At 47.0% G+C, this 17,396-nt stretch overlaps 1 protein-coding gene across 1 annotated transcript in view; it reads left to right on the top strand.

Annotated features, from left to right (window-relative positions):
* LOC131285875 (uncharacterized) overlaps nt 1-14,512 on the top strand; it is a 40,113-nt gene extending 25,601 nt beyond the window's left edge. Inside the window, exons 2-5 of the mRNA XM_058314730.1 lie at nt 8,570-8,794; nt 9,691-11,425; nt 12,506-13,166; nt 13,289-14,512. Of these exons, the coding sequence (XP_058170713.1) occupies nt 8,570-8,794; nt 9,691-11,425; nt 12,506-13,166; nt 13,289-14,512 (3,845 nt within the window). The remainder of the gene's footprint in view (nt 1-8,569; nt 8,795-9,690; nt 11,426-12,505; nt 13,167-13,288) is intronic.
* The last annotated feature ends 2,884 nt before the right edge of the window (nt 14,513-17,396 follow it).

The following is a 17,396-nucleotide window of genomic DNA, read 5'->3' as shown; positions in this document are numbered from 1 at the left end:
TACCTTTATCAGTTAAAATGTTTCTGTTTTCGTTCATGTTAAAGCAAAAGAGTTGCATACCAGGTAGTTGATGTAAGATAAAATAATTTTCTATTTCTTTTCTTTGCTAAATGCTATTATAAATAGAGTTTGTGAAATTGTTTTGAACATTTGTTTCATTAGCAGAGCGTTGAAAACTTTGTTGAGGAAAACTGTAGCGCACACTCCGTGGAAATTTTGTCCATCCAATAAAAGTTACCTACGTAACCGGAAGTCTATTTACAAAATGTACTCCCCCCGCACATGTCCACATGACAAAACTTTGGTCGTTCCGAACGGAACCGGTTCGGTCACCGGCACACGACTCCCGACGACCGGTGAGAAGTTACGGTTAATTTGCAGTTAGCCAAACTCATTGCTCGCCTTTCCCACAACCGAGGGCACTATCTGATGTTGGTTTACCGGTAAGTTGCTGGTGTGCATACTCACCACTCCCTCTTACCGAAAAGGACACCCCCACCCATTCGATCGAGCCCTCGGTTTCGGGCGAGAACTTATTGCCACTAATAGGCGGAAGTTGTGCGAAAAATGGACCCAATGAGCTAGCGCACTGGAAGTCGACTGAGTGGGTCCTTGCCAGGGGACAGTCGGGATCCGGTTCCAGCACCAACCCGGCTGTGCCTCGGGACTGCGATGTAGAGATACAGGCCAATTAAATGCAAATTAAGTTGGAGAAAAGTCTAATTAAAGTTAAATTTCAACCCATTTGCTATTTGCCTGTTGGTGCCGGGCCGTTTGCTCGACGGTTCGACCGCCCGGTCGCTCCGGGTACTGGTACCAGCCTCTTGTTCGGGAGTCAGCTCACCAAACGGGGTAGTTCTTCGGAATCTCTCCTCGTCGCTGACGGGACTCGAAACAAATCGTCGACCAAAGTCGACCAAACCGAACGACTCGTCAGCAAATGGCGTTCGGTTCGTTTTTCTTCTCAATTCCTCCGAGATCGAGTAGATCGGGGAACGGATTGGACCTTGGGTTTGGACCGCACTTGATGTGTGTGTGTCGTTATTCTTTCCACCTGCCCGGTTCATGGCATGGCTTGGCCCTCGGGGAGAATGTAGTGTTGTGTGGTTGACTCTCGAGGTGTGGCGCAAGAATCTTCTTAGTGCCTCGGATGAGTGTGGTGGAAGGTGTTTCATTCCACTTGGAGTGAAGGTGCATCCCCTTCGGGCAAAATGGCACGCCCGGTTGTTGGCACCGCTCTGCATTTCAAGTTTCCCCATTAGTTCTCAATTTCGACGCCACAATTAAAGCTCAATGCTTGGGACGGTTCGGTATTGTTTGTTTGAATTTCGCCGACTCAATTCTGCCATCGGGAGCTCCCTCATTGTGAAACACAACTCGTGAACTCAGAGAGGATAACGAGACCTCAACAAAGATCGTGGACGAGAATAGGATAAGAAACGTACTTGTTGAGAGAAGTTAATGCATGCAATTATCACTAGAACAGAATGAAATCATTCAACGAGAATTGACCAAGACTTTTAAGGATTCTTAGTACGACCATTTCTAAAAGAAGAAAACTGGTTACATTACTTACAACATAAAATAAAATGGCAAGCAATAGTTAACATGAAGATGATTTATTGGAATATGATATATTGGAAAATAAATAAAACTAACTAAATGGATTATTATGTGAGTTTCGTGTTAAAATCGTAGGCATCTTTACAAGGAATAAAAAAAATGTCAAAATGGGTTTAATTTATCAAAATCTCTCATTTCAGCGAATTTAACATGCTTGCAAAAATGTGTTTTATGTGTTTATGTGATAACTAAATTTATTTCATTGTGCATTTACTTGGTGATTTTATCTATTTTTAAATGTCTAATTTTACAATTTCTACCATGTGTTGTTCGTTCCGAACGAAAGAACCCCAAACACGACGCACAACTTTTCTAATGGATGTAAAACAATTCAACAAATCAAACGTTCTTCTACGCACGAAAAGAAAAGCATGTAAAACTTTTCCCTCGCAACACAATGGATAAAATTATCCATCAAAAAGCATTCATATTTCCACCATGACTTTCTTGTGCCAAAAGAGGAAACGTAAGAAACTCCTCTCGGTTAAAATCCATTGTCAATGTGTTACAGTTTGTAACTGATTTTTGTACATTGACAACAACAGCAGCTTAAAATTTCTTCATACGCCTACGTGGGGACCCTTTTTGCCCAAAACCAGATGGCATTATAAAGACGCATTTTGGTACCGCCGCTTCAACACCACACCCTTGCCAACTATTCGTTAAACATACCTGCGGATGAAAATCACAGCTTTGCGAGGGTTTCTTGGGATTTGCGAAGTAAAAACAGAAGCAAAACATTTTATTCCCTTCCCACAAAACAACCGCAGGGGGAAAAACACACGGTGTGGGAAAAGACTCGTTCGGTGCACGATAGCAGGATTCGCTATCTTGCGAGCAGTTTCCACGCGCATCGGCGTTGGAGGGAAAAGTTAACAAGTAAACGCCTCGTCACTCCTTCGAAGAACACCTTCCCGTTGTTGCCGGCCGGCAGCCAGTAGTCAATTTTTCCATCCATTTTCACCGGAATGGAACAAAACAAGTAACGAACGTAAAATGACAAACGCGTCTCAAACACGACCGACGCCACGGGTTTGGTGCCGAACGCCCCCCCCCCCCCCCACCCCCCTTTTCACGGAAAAGGGATGGAAAAATTACCTGACAGAGCAATCGCACGAATCCCCGGGAGAAATTCGAGCCCCCCAACCCAGCATCCGAGTTTTCCCGCGGCTTTGGGTTTATTTCTTCTTTGCCACTCAACCATCAAATCGCTGCTTTCTATCATTTTCATCCCTGTTGGGCAGCATTGTCTTGGGGGTTTTTTGCGCGGACTTTTTCTTCTTGCAAATTTCATTAATATTCCTCCCTTCATGGGGGGAATCACCTATTAAATTTATGCCAACGCATAAAAGTGAAACGCTGTGCCTCTTTTTCTTCACCGTTTGTGTTTTGCCTTTGCCGGCATTTCTTTTGTCTTGGGAAAATGTTCGGCGCTACGAAAACAAACCCAAGACACAATCCGCTCACCGTGCAGACTAAATTCAACGCAAGGACGCGGTAAAGCCAACGCCGTCCTATTCGTGGGAAAATCAAGGGAAAAGGACAAAAGTGCCAACATGCCCGAAGTCTTTGGGGTGCCATTTGTGAAAGCGGGAAAATAAAATGACAACGAAGGGCGATACGTACCCGTAAGACAATAACAGCAAGTTTTGCGAAAATTTGGCCAGCATTTTTTTCCTCGAAGAGCAGCTTAAAAACAATTTTACACCAGGACGGGGGCGTTTTCTTCGACGTTGGTAGGAGCTTTTTTTGTGTCAAGAAAAATCGGTAACGAGAAAGGAAAATATCACTAGACACGCCAAAAGACAGCGCAATAAAACATGAATGATTGGGGGGTTTGTTTTTACTTTTGTTTCCTCCCGGTAGCGACGGATTTAATGGCGAAGGCTTTGGGCGATTAGGTTTTGATCCTGTTGTCTTGCTTTTTTTTTTAATCACAGGATGCACTCCAGATGCTTAGAGAACAAGCGATAAACAAGCAAACAGACAAAAACAAAACCGAAGAAACAATTCTGCATCTGTCAACGGCTCATGAGAACTCGCAAGGGTCTCAGCTTTCGGAGGGCCAGATTCCTGAAGCCGCATCATAAAACAGCACATTTTCCACCCGAGGAGGATTTTCCTCCAGGGGTAGAGGCAGGACGATTTTTATTATTTGTTTTCTCAAAGCACTTGCGCCAGTTTTATTTGTTGTTGTTCCGAAGCGGGACCGCAGCGGTTTTTTTCCATCCCACTTTATTTTTCCTATCCATCAGGCTGGCTTCTCTTGGACTGTGTTTGCAGTATTTACCCGTGTTTAAAATCTTACCGTTCGTTCTACCCCATGCGAAGAACCCCATGGCCTGCTCTGGGTGATGGTAAAAAGAAAAATCCTCTCGAATAAAACTGTCACCGGAAGGGAGGATAAACATTTCACTGCGCTAATAAAAAAAAACACTCACAAAACACTCGCCTAATTGAGATGTTTACATACGCCACGTCAACGCGGGCGACGGGCCCTGTCACGTGACAGGTGCCGGGAAAATCGCTGCCCCGACCGAACACTCTACCCGGGAGGATGTGTTTTTCACGAAACTGTGTGCGGTGGGAGCTCCGGTGTCTCATCTAGGAGCGGACGCGTACCTTTGATCTTATGCTTGAGGTAATACGGTTTTTGTCCCGGGTTGGGGCGGGTGGTTTTCCTGGTTTCGTTTTAAACATTTTATTTGTTTATTTTGGAACCTCATTTGATGCCTTCTGTGTACGTTTTCCTGTGAGTTTCCCGTCTTTCCAGGTTCGGTTTTGAAATCTATTTTCGTTTTCTTTGAAGTGCACAATTTATATTCAGCAAGCACGCTTGATTGAGCGTTAGGCTTCGGTTTTTGGAGCTCCTCCATTAGCAAATTCCCCGGACTTTTGCCATAAATGTCATTACTCCTGGACGTTTAAGCGTCCTACACGTTTCATAACTTCCCCTGAAGTGAACCTTCCTTTTGTCTTGTCAAGTCACTACTCCACACAAGTACTCCGATTCTTCTCGTTCTTTGTGATATCGATTTCATACTTCTTACAACTCCTGGTGGACTATAAGACTTTCACATTCCCACTAGAGGTCCCTCGTTTTCGATCGTAACGAATACATAAATTACATTTGCATTTTTTGCATTCAATTTCGCCCCGGTAAAATCGTTCAATCAGCACATAAAAGCGCCCTGCCAGCAATGAGCACGTCGGATTAAGGTAATTCTTCACGTGCCAGCACTTCACTTGGGAACTCCGGGAGTCCGAGAGCCCGTGGAGCTAATCGTTAGGAATGCAAATGGTGCCCGGTTACTTATCGTTTGATCTGAACCACTTTGTTACACCATCGGTCGGGAAACGTTCAGGGAACGGGTGGGTGTTGGACCGGGGCTTGATATATTGTTACTGCATCCTCGCACTGGCGGGAGTCCTTTTTAAGGAGTCCCCTAAGGATTTTCCCCCTCGAAAGTTGGGAAAACGGTACAAACGGGGACCTCTTTTGGGCGGGGGGCCTTTTTCTTGGCGAGAACAGCGTGGATAGGATTAAAGTCGAGAGTGGAATTTGCAGTTGAATGCCAGTGGAAGGTAAGGACATTCGTTACATTCAGGTCTCGCATGGCTGGTTGAACGTGAGAAAATGAACCGTTGCTCTGGACCACAGGAAGGCCAATTTTCGTATAATTTTTTTTTGCTCCCAACTCCATGTTCTCCTCCTCGAACAAGGTTTTGCATCTCGTCTACGGCGATGTCCTTGTACAGCCTTAGGTCTACGCTGCATTTCACTGTTCCGCTACATGTTTAGAATAGTGCAAGGATGTGAATATGTGCGACATGGGGGCGTTTTGGGGGTGGAAAAATCGCAAGGTAAAAGTTGGTAAAAGCTCGTTAACAACGTCGTGACTCTTCCCTCCCCCACCCCCTCACTCTAGTTTTAGTCAAAGGATCCTCCCAATACATTCACGTTCTGGGTAACTGTCTCCCGATGTTGTACCTTTCGAGGGGACAAACTTTAAACTGTGTTTCTTTTTTTTTGCGGAAAAACTTTTTTTTCGCTTGAAAACTCCCACTCGCGGTAACAAGGCAACAAGGACATGCCCAAATCCTCCTCCACCTTTTACCTTCAAAAGGGGGTGTAACGAGTGAAAAATGAATATATGCTGGAAAAAAACGAGACAAAAGTCTGGTTACAACTCATTCGGACGATTGCTTTTTCGTTTTCGTTGCCCTCTTTTTGTGCTTTGAAGGCTTTGAGGTTGTACCTCACCGGACGCGCGGAACACGCCGAACCCAACTTTGTCCTCCGGAAGAAAACTTCACTTGAAGCGGCAGGACTTTTCGCTTTTCCCGTCGATTGTGTCGCCAACGGGTGCGGCGATGTTTTTAACGGGTTTTCCCGCCTGTTAAACATGTGTGTGTGTGCATGTGTGTGTGTGCATCAGGACTGTCTGATTTCCTTCCTCGAGTGCCTTTCAAGTCGCATACCGTACACTTCAATCAGATCGATTCGTACCTTCCAACTGTATTTTTTCCCTCTTCGGTTCTTTTCCACTTTTCCCCCCCATTTCCCCCAGCGAACCGTTTAGGGATGGCGGGAAAAAAGGGGCATTTGCTAGGGTAGATAACTTTCACCAAATGGGTGTGCGTATGCGGAAAACACCGTACTTTCTGTGGAGTATGGAAGGAAAAACTCTCGATCTAACTACCGCAACTTTGCTGCTTTCGTCGGCTAGTTTTATTTCGAACCATCAACTTCTTCGGCCAGCATCGTCATTATCTTCATCCGACCCCTTCCTGGCTTCAACCAGCTCTCGGGAAAAAATGGCATGATGAAAACTTTGTGCAATCGAATGCAATATATTTGCGAAAGTAAGTGCAACGACCGGCTAGTTGGTAGACGACTGGCTGGGTGGTATAATTTTGAGGAGTTTACATTCGTATGTTTTTAGTGTACAAACTCCAGCCCTTATTTGTGTTGCTTTCCCCCGTTGGCGGAGCCAAAGTTTACGATGCACTTGACGGGGAGGGTAAACATTTCCGGTGCGGTCGGTAAAATAATTCTCCTCGAAATTACCACGTCACGCAAAGTGGTAATTTACGAATATCCTGGCCAAGTTTATTTCCATGGGCCGAACTTCTCCATCCCCTTTCCAAGTTGGGGTTGCTTTCGATTAATCGTGCTTGCAAATGAATTCATTTGGCCATTCAACTGAAATGTTGCATTGAATAAATTCACAATTTTTCCCCTCTTCGTAATGGTGGCCTTTGGTGCTCCTCCATGTACCGAGCCGATTTTTTCCAAAAAGTCCAAGCAAGTGATGTCGTTCCATGCATACAAAAAGAACCGATGAAGTATGCGATACAGTGTGCCATCTACTTATAATATACCTTGCATCAATCAGCAGAATTTAAGTGATTTGAAACAGTGTAGCCATTTTTGGGCTTACATTGTAGGTAAAGAAGGATAGGTGAAGAGAACACGTATACATCTCAAATGCAGTTTGATGCCACTAAACGTTGAAACATTAAAAAAAATGACGAGCTAGGATTACTTCTAAAACAGTTTTATTTGAATATAATTCGAAAGAACCTGAGTTATAACTTTTTGCTACATATATCTAACGCTAATGCAATATGAATGTTAAGAGTTGCTGCTTTCTCTACTTTTTTGATACTATTAATGTATGTGCTATATGCTTAATATAAATTCAGTACAGTTTTTATTTTTTTAAAATGAACAATTTTTAAATATTACTTATGTTATCAATGTTATCCGTTTATTTTATGAATACTTTTGCGTGCGGAGGCTAAATTGATTGACAGCTTATCACACTACTTTGGAATGATGACATCTCTATTGATATTGTGAACAAATACAGTTTGTTTTAGTTTTGACGCGTTTTTATTGCTTGAGATATGTTTATGTTAGTAACATGACAGGGGTATTCAAACAACTGTTCCTTCTTTTTCTTTAATCGATCTCGTCATCATATTTTGTTGTGAAAGTATGATTACTTTAGACTGAAAAGTAATAAACGCTCTTGAATGTAAATTTTAAAAGCAATTTATCGGATGTACACCAAACTTTCTGTTTATCGACTTTTCTTGTCTTTGTGCTTTGGGAAGGAAAATTACTTTGCTGCCCCGAAGCAACGATGAAAATGAACACATGCTCGACGGTTGCATCGTCGTGTCGACTGCACGTCTTTGTCATCACTGACGCCGCTCGCACATACAGACGAGCTACGCTAACTTCAAGACCCGAAAATGCATCCCAACGTACACTCAGTTGTTTGGGATTGTTTTTGTAGATGTTGCTCTTACCACCCGCTCTATCCCAGAGTATAATATCCTTGCAACGACAGCGTCGTTCGTCTAAGATCATTAGCTCAATGTTGTTGAACAAACGCTTTCCCGCTTCCCCGAAAGCGTCATCGCTCGCGATGGATGAACTTTGGGTTAAATTTAAATTCCTTCCACTCCATCGAACCTCGTGGGGTGAAAGTTTTTCCGAGCGTAACGCCCCTTCGACCGTTGATGAATTGATGGCTGACTGTTTGCTTATTGTTAGGGCGAGGCGAGGAAAACTCCTGGGCAAACTGTTGTCGCACGCAATCCTTTTTGGCCTCGAGCTGATGAGAAATTGTTGAAAATTGTCACCGTCAATATTTGGGCAAAACATTACCGACATTCACCGACGTCGGGCGCCCGAACTTCGATGCCAACAGTGAACGGATCCGTTCGTTCGGCCATCATCGATACCTAGAACGGCGCGAAGGACGAGAACAATCTTTTGCCTACGTTTCATAAATATCAACGCCAAAACTCATCCAAGCTCAAACCTGGTGCTGTAGAATTAGTGGAATTATTTGACTTTACCATTGCAACGCTTTGCAGATTATGTTACGATTGATCATAATTCGTGGGTTTAATTCCTTTCCTCCTCTAGCACACGGTGCCGTTTATTCGCCCGGCGGTGGCGGCGTCTACGGTGGAAATGACGATCTGCCAAGGGAGGCCGGTGGCGATCCGGTGTTTGCGGTGCTGCCGAGCCAGGACGTCAATCCCGACTACTACATCACGCAGACGGTGTACGGATTTCTCGACTTCACCACCACCATCGGCAACACGGTGATGATCTTTTCGCCCCAAAGTGCAGCTCCGGTAGTTACAGGTAATCAGGGCAGGTTTGTTTGCATCAATCAATGTTGCGCGGAGTTGTTCGAAAGTTTGCTTTCCTATCGCCGAATTTGATTGAATCATCAATTCCACATACGGGAGGTATCAAGAGGTGATTTAATCACATCAAGTTTTCAATTGGATTATCATGTATTCCTAGTATTTAAAATGATAAATGTTTAGGTTCTAAGACATCCTGTGTCCTTGAGTAAAGTAGTGCAATATTCGCGTAGAGCACGGACTACCATCGAAAAAAATCCGTTCGACAGTCGGTGAAAAATGAACTCTGTCTGTTTATACCTCGTATGTTCCGAGGTTCCGAGGTTCCAGCATCGTTTATACCTTAGGCGCTCAAGTGTTTCCATGAATTGGATGATTGTTTCTTTTCAAACGAAGTGGTTGGTAATCATTTCAATAATTATACAAAATGATGATAAATTCATGAAAAAAAAACTACAAATAGGATCCTCAGAAAAGCAATTAACATTCTTTTTTTTAATTAGAACCATAAATGTACGAATTCGTTGAGAATCCGCGGCTTAAAACCTCGCGGATTTCTTCCCAAACAAACGGAAACGTACGGATTTGCGAAAAGATTTCATTTCGTTCATATTCAAAATGGCAGGTAAAATGAATACATTTCAGAGGAGGTGAGTGAAACTTGACAGCCATTTGCCCGCACTTTTCAACGTGAGTGACCTTTTACAACTCGATTCGAACGGATTTTTTCCGATCGTAGTCCATGCTCTCAGCGATTGTTTCTTGTAAGGTTTATCAACTTATACCTAACCTTGATAATTTGTCATCCAAGCTTGTATTTATTCTCTGCTAATACTTTTGTATTTGTTGATCTTTTATGCGGCTCAAAATGTGCTTGGTGATGCAACCTAGAACCACCGAAAACAACAGCCGCACCACCGCCGGTGATCGAGACGACGCCCAGCACGACGACCACCACGGAGGAAGCGGTGCGGGAGATCAAACCAAGCAAAACGGTCGTCTTACCGGTGCAGCCCAAGGAGAAGGTCAGCATCGTCCAGGTGCTGCCGGAAACACCAAAACCACCGACCAGCAAACCACCCGGTCCGCTAAAGTTCGTCCCGAAGGCCGTGCCGAAGGTGGCGATCAAGCCGATTCTCAAGCCCAAACCGAAGGTGGTCGAGGTGACCCCGGTGAAGGTGGTCGAGCAGGAGCAACAGCAACCGGAACGGTTCATCGTCAAGCCGGTCCCGAAGTCGGTCATCATCAAACCGGTGGCACCGATCGTGAAGGTTGTCGCGACGAAGGTTGAACCGACGACAACGACGACCACGGAGGAACCACCGGTAGAATCAGAGGAGGAAGAGGAAGAGGCCACTTCGGAGGAGCAGGAAGTGGAGCCGGAACAGCATGAGGAGCAACAAGAGGAGGAAGAAGAACAGGACGCCGAAGAACAGCACGAACAAACTGAAGCGGTAGAAGAGGAACCGGAAGCGGATGAAGATGAAGCGAAACCGGTTGAAAAGGTGGTACCGGTTGAACCGGTTCAGGTGACCGAAAAACCGAAAACGCTTGTAGTGGAAGCTGTGAAGGAGGTTATTGCCGAAAAAGTGACCACGACATCCACGACAACGACGACCACGGAGGAACCGGAGCTGAAGGAAGAGGAACACGAAGAACACTCGCCGATAATGTTCTCAAACATTTCCGAGGACGAAGTGAAGAGCAAGAAGGTGTCCGCCGAGCCAGCGACGCACGAGGAGCAGCAGGACGAGGATGAGGAGCACGAGCAGGAGGACGACGAAGAGGACGAGGAGGCGGACGAGCCGGTGCCGGTGCTGCAGATCGGCAACAACATCGGCGAGCCGGAGTACGACTTCCTCTCGCGCCAACCGTCCGAGTTCGTCGAGGAGACGTTCCGCGTGGTCAACCTGCGCCCGACGGCGGCCGCAGCACACCCGGCATCGGCCGCCGCCCAACCGGCGCCCCGCGAGAAGGCGGCCAAGCCGAAGCGAGGTAATAAGGGCCACCATCACCCGACCGGACTGGTGACCAAGCTCGGGGGCACCGTGGTCAAGGAGGGCGTCACCACCGTCCACGAGACCAGCGTGATCGGCACCTACATTTCAGGAAAGTATGCGCAGGTCCTACAAAGCACGTCTCATGTCATTCAAGGTAACCAAGGTGGAGCGGCAGCGGCGGCGGCTCAGGCGGCCGGCGGCGCCGAAAATCGGCGCGTCAAGCTGAACCCCAGCTCGACGCTGCGCATTCTCAAGACGGCGGCGCCGGCGCTGAACAAGACGCCGCGCTACAACCCGGAGGCGGCCTCGATCATAACGCCGTCGCCGGCGACGCACGCCACCCTCGAGGACACCGGGCTGCCGCTGGAGAACCTGTTCGCCAGCCAGCCCAGCTCGAGCCTGGTGCGGCCGTCGCGCCGCCTCCCGGGTAGCGCCAGCGGCAACTTCAAGAACCGCCTCAAGAACCGCATCACCAAGGACGAGAACGAGCAGCAGCAGGAGCAGGCCGAGCAGGAGCCGAGCACGCCGCAGGCCACCGTCACCCCGCAGCCCGCCCCCGCCTACGGCAAGAAGCCCGCCGGCAGCCGCTACCGCAACACGCAGATCGTAAAGCCCGTCGCCAAGAAGTAAGTAGAGCCAGCTGCCACTCCAGCTGTCGCCCTTAGAGGCGCGCATGTGTCTGTCTTTGCTTGCTGGACTTTGCTGGGCGGCCTTTTCCATTCCACGGCCGCCGGGAAAACGCCGACTCGAAATTCTCAGACAAAACCATTTTTTCCATCCAAACTTTGTCTCATTATCCATTCGTTTCCGTTTCCTGCGTAAGTGTGCATGATTGTTGCCGTTTGCAGAATGTTTCTTTTCAGAAGGACGACCAAATTGATTCTATTTTGATTTATTTTGTTTTTCTTGAGACTTTTCACTCACAGAAACGCATATGATGGTACTTGTGAGAACTAAAGTATCAATTTTCTTGTAAATTATCTTATCCATACACTTTTTGATTCATGTTCCCTCGTAAGTCCATCAATGCGTTATCATGTGACCGAAAAAAAATGTTAATGAATGTAAATTTCAACCATTTCCAAAATTTAACTTATCCACATGTTTCCCAAATTATACTTCAACTTTGTTTTTGTGTGTGCTTTGATCAGATTCTACCGTTTTGCATGTTCTATCTTTCACTGTTTCGTTACTTTCCGTTCATTTTTATCATTTTCATCACGAGTGTGCTTTCTGCGTGTGTGTGTGTGTTTATGTGTGATTGAGAGTTTGGCATGTGTGTCTTTTGCTTGTTTCTATTACTTCTTCGCATGAGTTTTATCTTGTTTTTACACAATATGCGTTTTGTGAAAGCACATTTTCACCTTCACACTCTTGTTTTTGTTTTTCATTACACTTTCATTTTCTATTTCTTTCAAAATCATCACCCTATCTTCAATCAACCCATTTATCATACACCATTTTTATGATTTTTTTTCACTTTCATTTCATTTCACCTTTCACTACACCCGATCACCCTTTACATTCAATTTGGCGAGTTTTTGTTTCCGTTTTCGTTTCTTGCATTCTGGTTTCGTTTTGTTTTGGGGGCAAAGTTTTTGCATGCAAACAACAACAGCAAACAACAGATCTACAATGTACATACCTTGAACACCCCGGTGATTGAACAAAACACTTCCCCTATTTCCTAACCGTGTTTATTGCAGTCAGAGATATAATCGTTATTCTACATCTAGTGTGGAGTTGGCTACGGTGTCCGTTTTTAGTGAGCCAAGCACCACGACCCCGGGCTATCAGAACCGGCGCAATAAATCCTCACGTAACGGTTTCAAACCAACATCATCCCACAGCGCGCAACAGACGGCCGCGGTGCCGCAGCAACCCGCGTCCGACCGGCGATCGTTCAAGCCCCGGCCGCAACCGTCCGCCCCGCAGGAGCAGGAACCGGGCCAGACCACGAGTCTGTACAAGTTCAAGCTGAACCGATCGCCGGGCCGCTGGCAGTATAAGTCCCCGGCCAAGCCGACCGTTGCGATACGGAAGCAGAGTGCGGTAAAGCCGGTCGGTGCCGGCACGGGCAAGGATCAGGTACTGGAAAATCTTACCGCCGCACCGCTTTCCGACACCTCCGTACAGTCTAATGATATTGCGCAGTCACTGCCGGACCACGCGGAGAAGGTGGACACGGACACGGACCTGGACCAGTCCGGCTCGGTGCACGGGAATGTGCTGAACGACGCCGAGAACGACAACCAGATCGAGCGCCGCTACCCGATCGAGACGCTGAAGGTGGAAATTTCGACGCCGGCCGACTTCCGGGACACGTACTACGAGATTGCGACTATCAAGTCGCCCTACACTTTCCAGGTAAGCTTACTCCTGGAGGTATACAATAAGCTGAACATAGGCAAATTTCAATCTCGGATTTAAGACTTAAGTCTTTAAGGTCACTCCGTACCATTTTAATCGTGCATGTTAAATTGTTACAGGTTGGAACGGTCAAGAACACGCGGTACATCACCGTCACGTCAACAATCGAGAAGGTACTCGAACAGGAAACGGCCACCATTACGCCCTCGCTGACGGAACCACTGACGGAGAATATCCTCGCCACTACGACGCACATCGACAAGGAAAGTAATTTACTTGACTCCAGCATTGCCACGCTGCCACCTATCTCGCTTGGACCCGATACGGAGACACCTCCACTGGAAACCCTTACGGAAACGTTCAGCACCACTCAGGCTATGCTGAAGACGCACATTCTGCCAGTGATCCACGAAGGCGATACGACTTCCTACACGCTTATCCAAACGTACCACGTGACACGTCTGGTAACTGCCACCAAGACGCTCCCTCCGATGGAACTGTACCACTTTGTACCTTCGCGCACTCTGAACGAGTTCAACAGTCGGCTGGATGAGGCTGGTTCCGAGTTGCACCTCGAGCTGGAGTTCGGTGATGATAACGAGAACGAGGACGACGACAAGCCGAAGCGCGAGCGACTACCCTCGGACCTGGACCTCTCTAGCATCGGTTCGGACTTTGACCTATCGGAGGTGGACAAGACGAACATCCCGGAGAACATCCGGCCGAAGAAGAAGATCACTGGCAGCAACAAGGACAACCGAGTCACCACGGAAGCTCCCGTCACGACACCCGCCCTAACGCCGGAGCAGCTCCAACAGCTGGCCCTTCTCCGCTTGCTCAACCCGGCTGCCGCCGCCCAGATTCCCTCGGTCATCACCTCCTCCAAGCCGGTCTACAAACTGGAGACGGTTTACGAATCGCACGTCCTCCCGATCATCAACGGACACAACACGATCCTCAGCACCATCTCGCGCCCGATCGGAACGATCACCAAGACGAACTACGAGATCGTCACCACGACCCTTCCCTCGCTCCCACTCCCGCCCATCCCGCAGCTCAACCCCCTGCTTCTCCAACAGCAACAGCAACAACAACAGCAGCAGCAGCAGCTCCAGATCCAGTCCACACCCGTCGTCACGCAGACGATCGTCACCGAGACGAACAGCAAGGTGCTGAAGCTGACGTTCGGCGCCAAGACGGCCTACACCACGCTCTACTCGACCACGGTCGTGCCGACGGTGCTCACCACCTACCTGACGCAGTCGGTGTCTGTGCAGCCGACGGCGGCCGCCTTCCCCGGCTACTTCCCCAATCCCTACGCTCCCTTCCCGTTCGTGGGATAGGAAACCCTACCGTCGGTAGTACCTGCATGTGGTGCGCAATGCTTGCCTAGAGTAGTTTAGGATAACGAATTTAGTAGAAACAAGGAACTTCAATGCTAGAACCCTCTCGAACATCCACCGAAAAGCTGGAGATATGATGTGGAGTCGAAACTGATGAGGTGTCTTGAAGGTGAGTTATGTTTGATTTAGTGTTTTCAGGCTAATATTGTTTCGTTTTCAAATTCGTAGTCGTTATATCTCATACTTGTTTACTACTATGACTTTTGTCTGAGAATTTCCAAGTTTCTTTGCACATATTTAAATGAAAAACATATTTCTTAAACCGGAGATCAGAGTTTAATCAATGAAGGATAGAGCGATTTCGTAAATGGAAGAGGCACTTCTCTCAAAGAAAACTTTACAATCCCTTCTTACATCGCAGCTGGAAGGTGAGCTAACCGATAATTGGGCGCTAAATAACCCGAAAGTGTTATTTAATTTCCTTAAGTTCCTAATGGACACGAGCGAACTTTCGTTGGCAAACTTTATCGCCCAATCTTCGTTTTGTTGATATCTTGTCTTTTTTGTTCTCTCTGTCCCGTCTCGTGTTGCCATTTTATTTGTCTTCTTGCAATTATCGAGCAAACACCCAGTGCACACAAACTTAGCCTTCCCGGGTGCTAGGAGCGGGAGTTTTATTTTTCCCTAAAGTTTTTGTTTTTCCACCGTCAGCTCGTCGCATCTTATGGAAGCCGATTTCATGCTTTTCTCATTTCCTTTCGTCGAAGGAGAGTGTATTAAACTTTCCCCGTGGATAGAAGCGGGGAAGACCTGCATCAAGCAACAACAAGCCAGTGCTTCCCAGGAGCATCCAAGGGCAGTGCAACAAGTTCGTTTCGGGAATGTTTCGCTGAGTGCTTGTACTTGTGGCGCCAGAGAGATAAAGGTAACGAGAGGCAGCTGCCATCTTGCGCCAAGGAACGATGGTAGCTTCTTCTTGAATTAGGTTTTCCTTCGTCGCTCCGGGTTTTTTTTTTGTTTCTTCACACAAAGCAAAGCTTTTGTTTGGCGGCAGAGATTGGGAAAATTGTGCTGAACAGATTAATTCCCGTCCCAGTCCCGGCGTTTTTTCTCCATTCCATGGAATCCTTGGAGATGGACCCATCTCCTTCCAAGGATGCATTGTTTACTACCTTGTAGTCTTTTTTCTACGCTCAGATACGATGTAGAAGAAAAAGAGATCATCACATTTATTCCGAGAAGAACGAAAGGCAAAAGTTCGCAATCGAAATTCGCTGTAAAAATGCATCCTTCCTAATCGGAAGGCTCTTTGACAGTAAACTTCTCCTACCTTAGGCCCGGGGACGGCTCGAAACCAAACTCCACCGAGACTATTGGCGCTCATTTCCCTGCGCCATCAATGAGAGCAGGCAGCCTTTGTAAGCATGTCGTATCGGTTGATTGAAACCCGCCGTTCCCTTTCCCTCGGACAAATCCGCTTCTACTGACGGACAGATGTCCTGCCAGCAAAACTTGCTAATAACAATGAATCCTCGCTGAACCCATCGTCATGACCCGCCCATACCACGCGGAAGTCCCACGCTTTCGTCGGCAAAAAGAGGGAAAAACGAGAAATGGAAGCGATGGTTCATGAAGCCCAGAAGTTACCACTACAGGACGAAAAAAAAACACCAGATAGGGAAGCGAAGAAAAGAAGAAAGCGGATGAAAAAAAATCCCCGAAGTCATCTTAATTCTCTTGTTGAATGGAAGTTTATTTCGCTTCGCAAACTTTCCCTGCCTCGGCTTACAATGCACCAACGGAATGATCCAACTTTTCCGGCTCCGTCCATCTGTATTGTCGGAAAGGACCTGCCCTCCATTGCGCCCTTTGTTCATTCGTTCCTTTTCTTTTCCCACCTCCCCCCCCCCCCTCCCCCCATGGTTGGTGGTGCGATTTTTTCTCATTAACTATTTGTCCAGCACTAGTTTGTGTGGCGAGCGCTACTGACTGTCGGACCATCATCCGAACCCGCCAATCCAAAGTCAAAGACGAGGATCAGGTGGGTGGGGAAGAGCTGCAGTGCCTGATGGTGTTGTTGGAGGACCCCCGGTTCGGCCAGAGATGCACCATTGACTCATACGCAGACAGAGAGTATTTTTCTGCTCTTCACGCCACTCGCGATGGATAAAGTTTCCTTCACTTATTCCATCCTCGGATATATCTATTTTTTCCCATTTTTCCTTACATCCTTTTGCCTACCATCAGTTCCTTTTCCCATTCCCTGCATGCGTGAAATCCGTCGAAGATCAACTTCCATGCAGGACGGTATGGCCTGCCGTGGCTCATTTCGTTCCAATTTTACGACTTTTTCGACGACTGAAGTTCCTCCGCACAAAGTTTTGCGATTGAGCACCAAGAAGGTTCTTTTTCCCCTTCTTCGGGGAATGGCGACTGTACCTCGGTGTTAGTGTTTGGTGTTCGTCTTTAAGATCCGTCCCGTACTGCCCCTTTTTTATTGCCCCTGCTTAAGGTCAGGGGACAATTCTTGTGCACACTGGAGTTGTTTTGTTTCCTGCAGTTAGTTTGTTCGCAATCGTTTCGCCTTCCGTCTTTATGGAATCCTTGTTCTTTGTTCGGTCTCGACAATACTTCGACGGGATCGATCGTATTAACGATCCCAAGAGTGGATCTCATCCTTTTCGTTTTTTGTTCTTCGTGGGCGAAAAATCCCTTTAAAAAAGACTCCCCCTCCCCCACACCCGGTACGCCATTACCGGTAACGGTGAAAAGACGCGTAAAAGACTTATACACATCAGCGCTGGGGAAGTGAAGAGAAAAGACACAAAAAGATAAGATGGCGAACTCGACGTCACTCACCGGCAAACCTTTTTTCCCTCTTGCT

Source organism: Anopheles ziemanni, chromosome 3 (genome assembly GCF_943734765.1).
Source record: "Anopheles ziemanni chromosome 3, idAnoZiCoDA_A2_x.2, whole genome shotgun sequence".
Classification (NCBI taxonomy): Eukaryota; Metazoa; Arthropoda; class Insecta; order Diptera; family Culicidae; genus Anopheles; species Anopheles ziemanni.
Note: the sequence above shows the minus strand (reverse complement) of the source record. Positions and strands in the feature narration are given on the sequence as shown.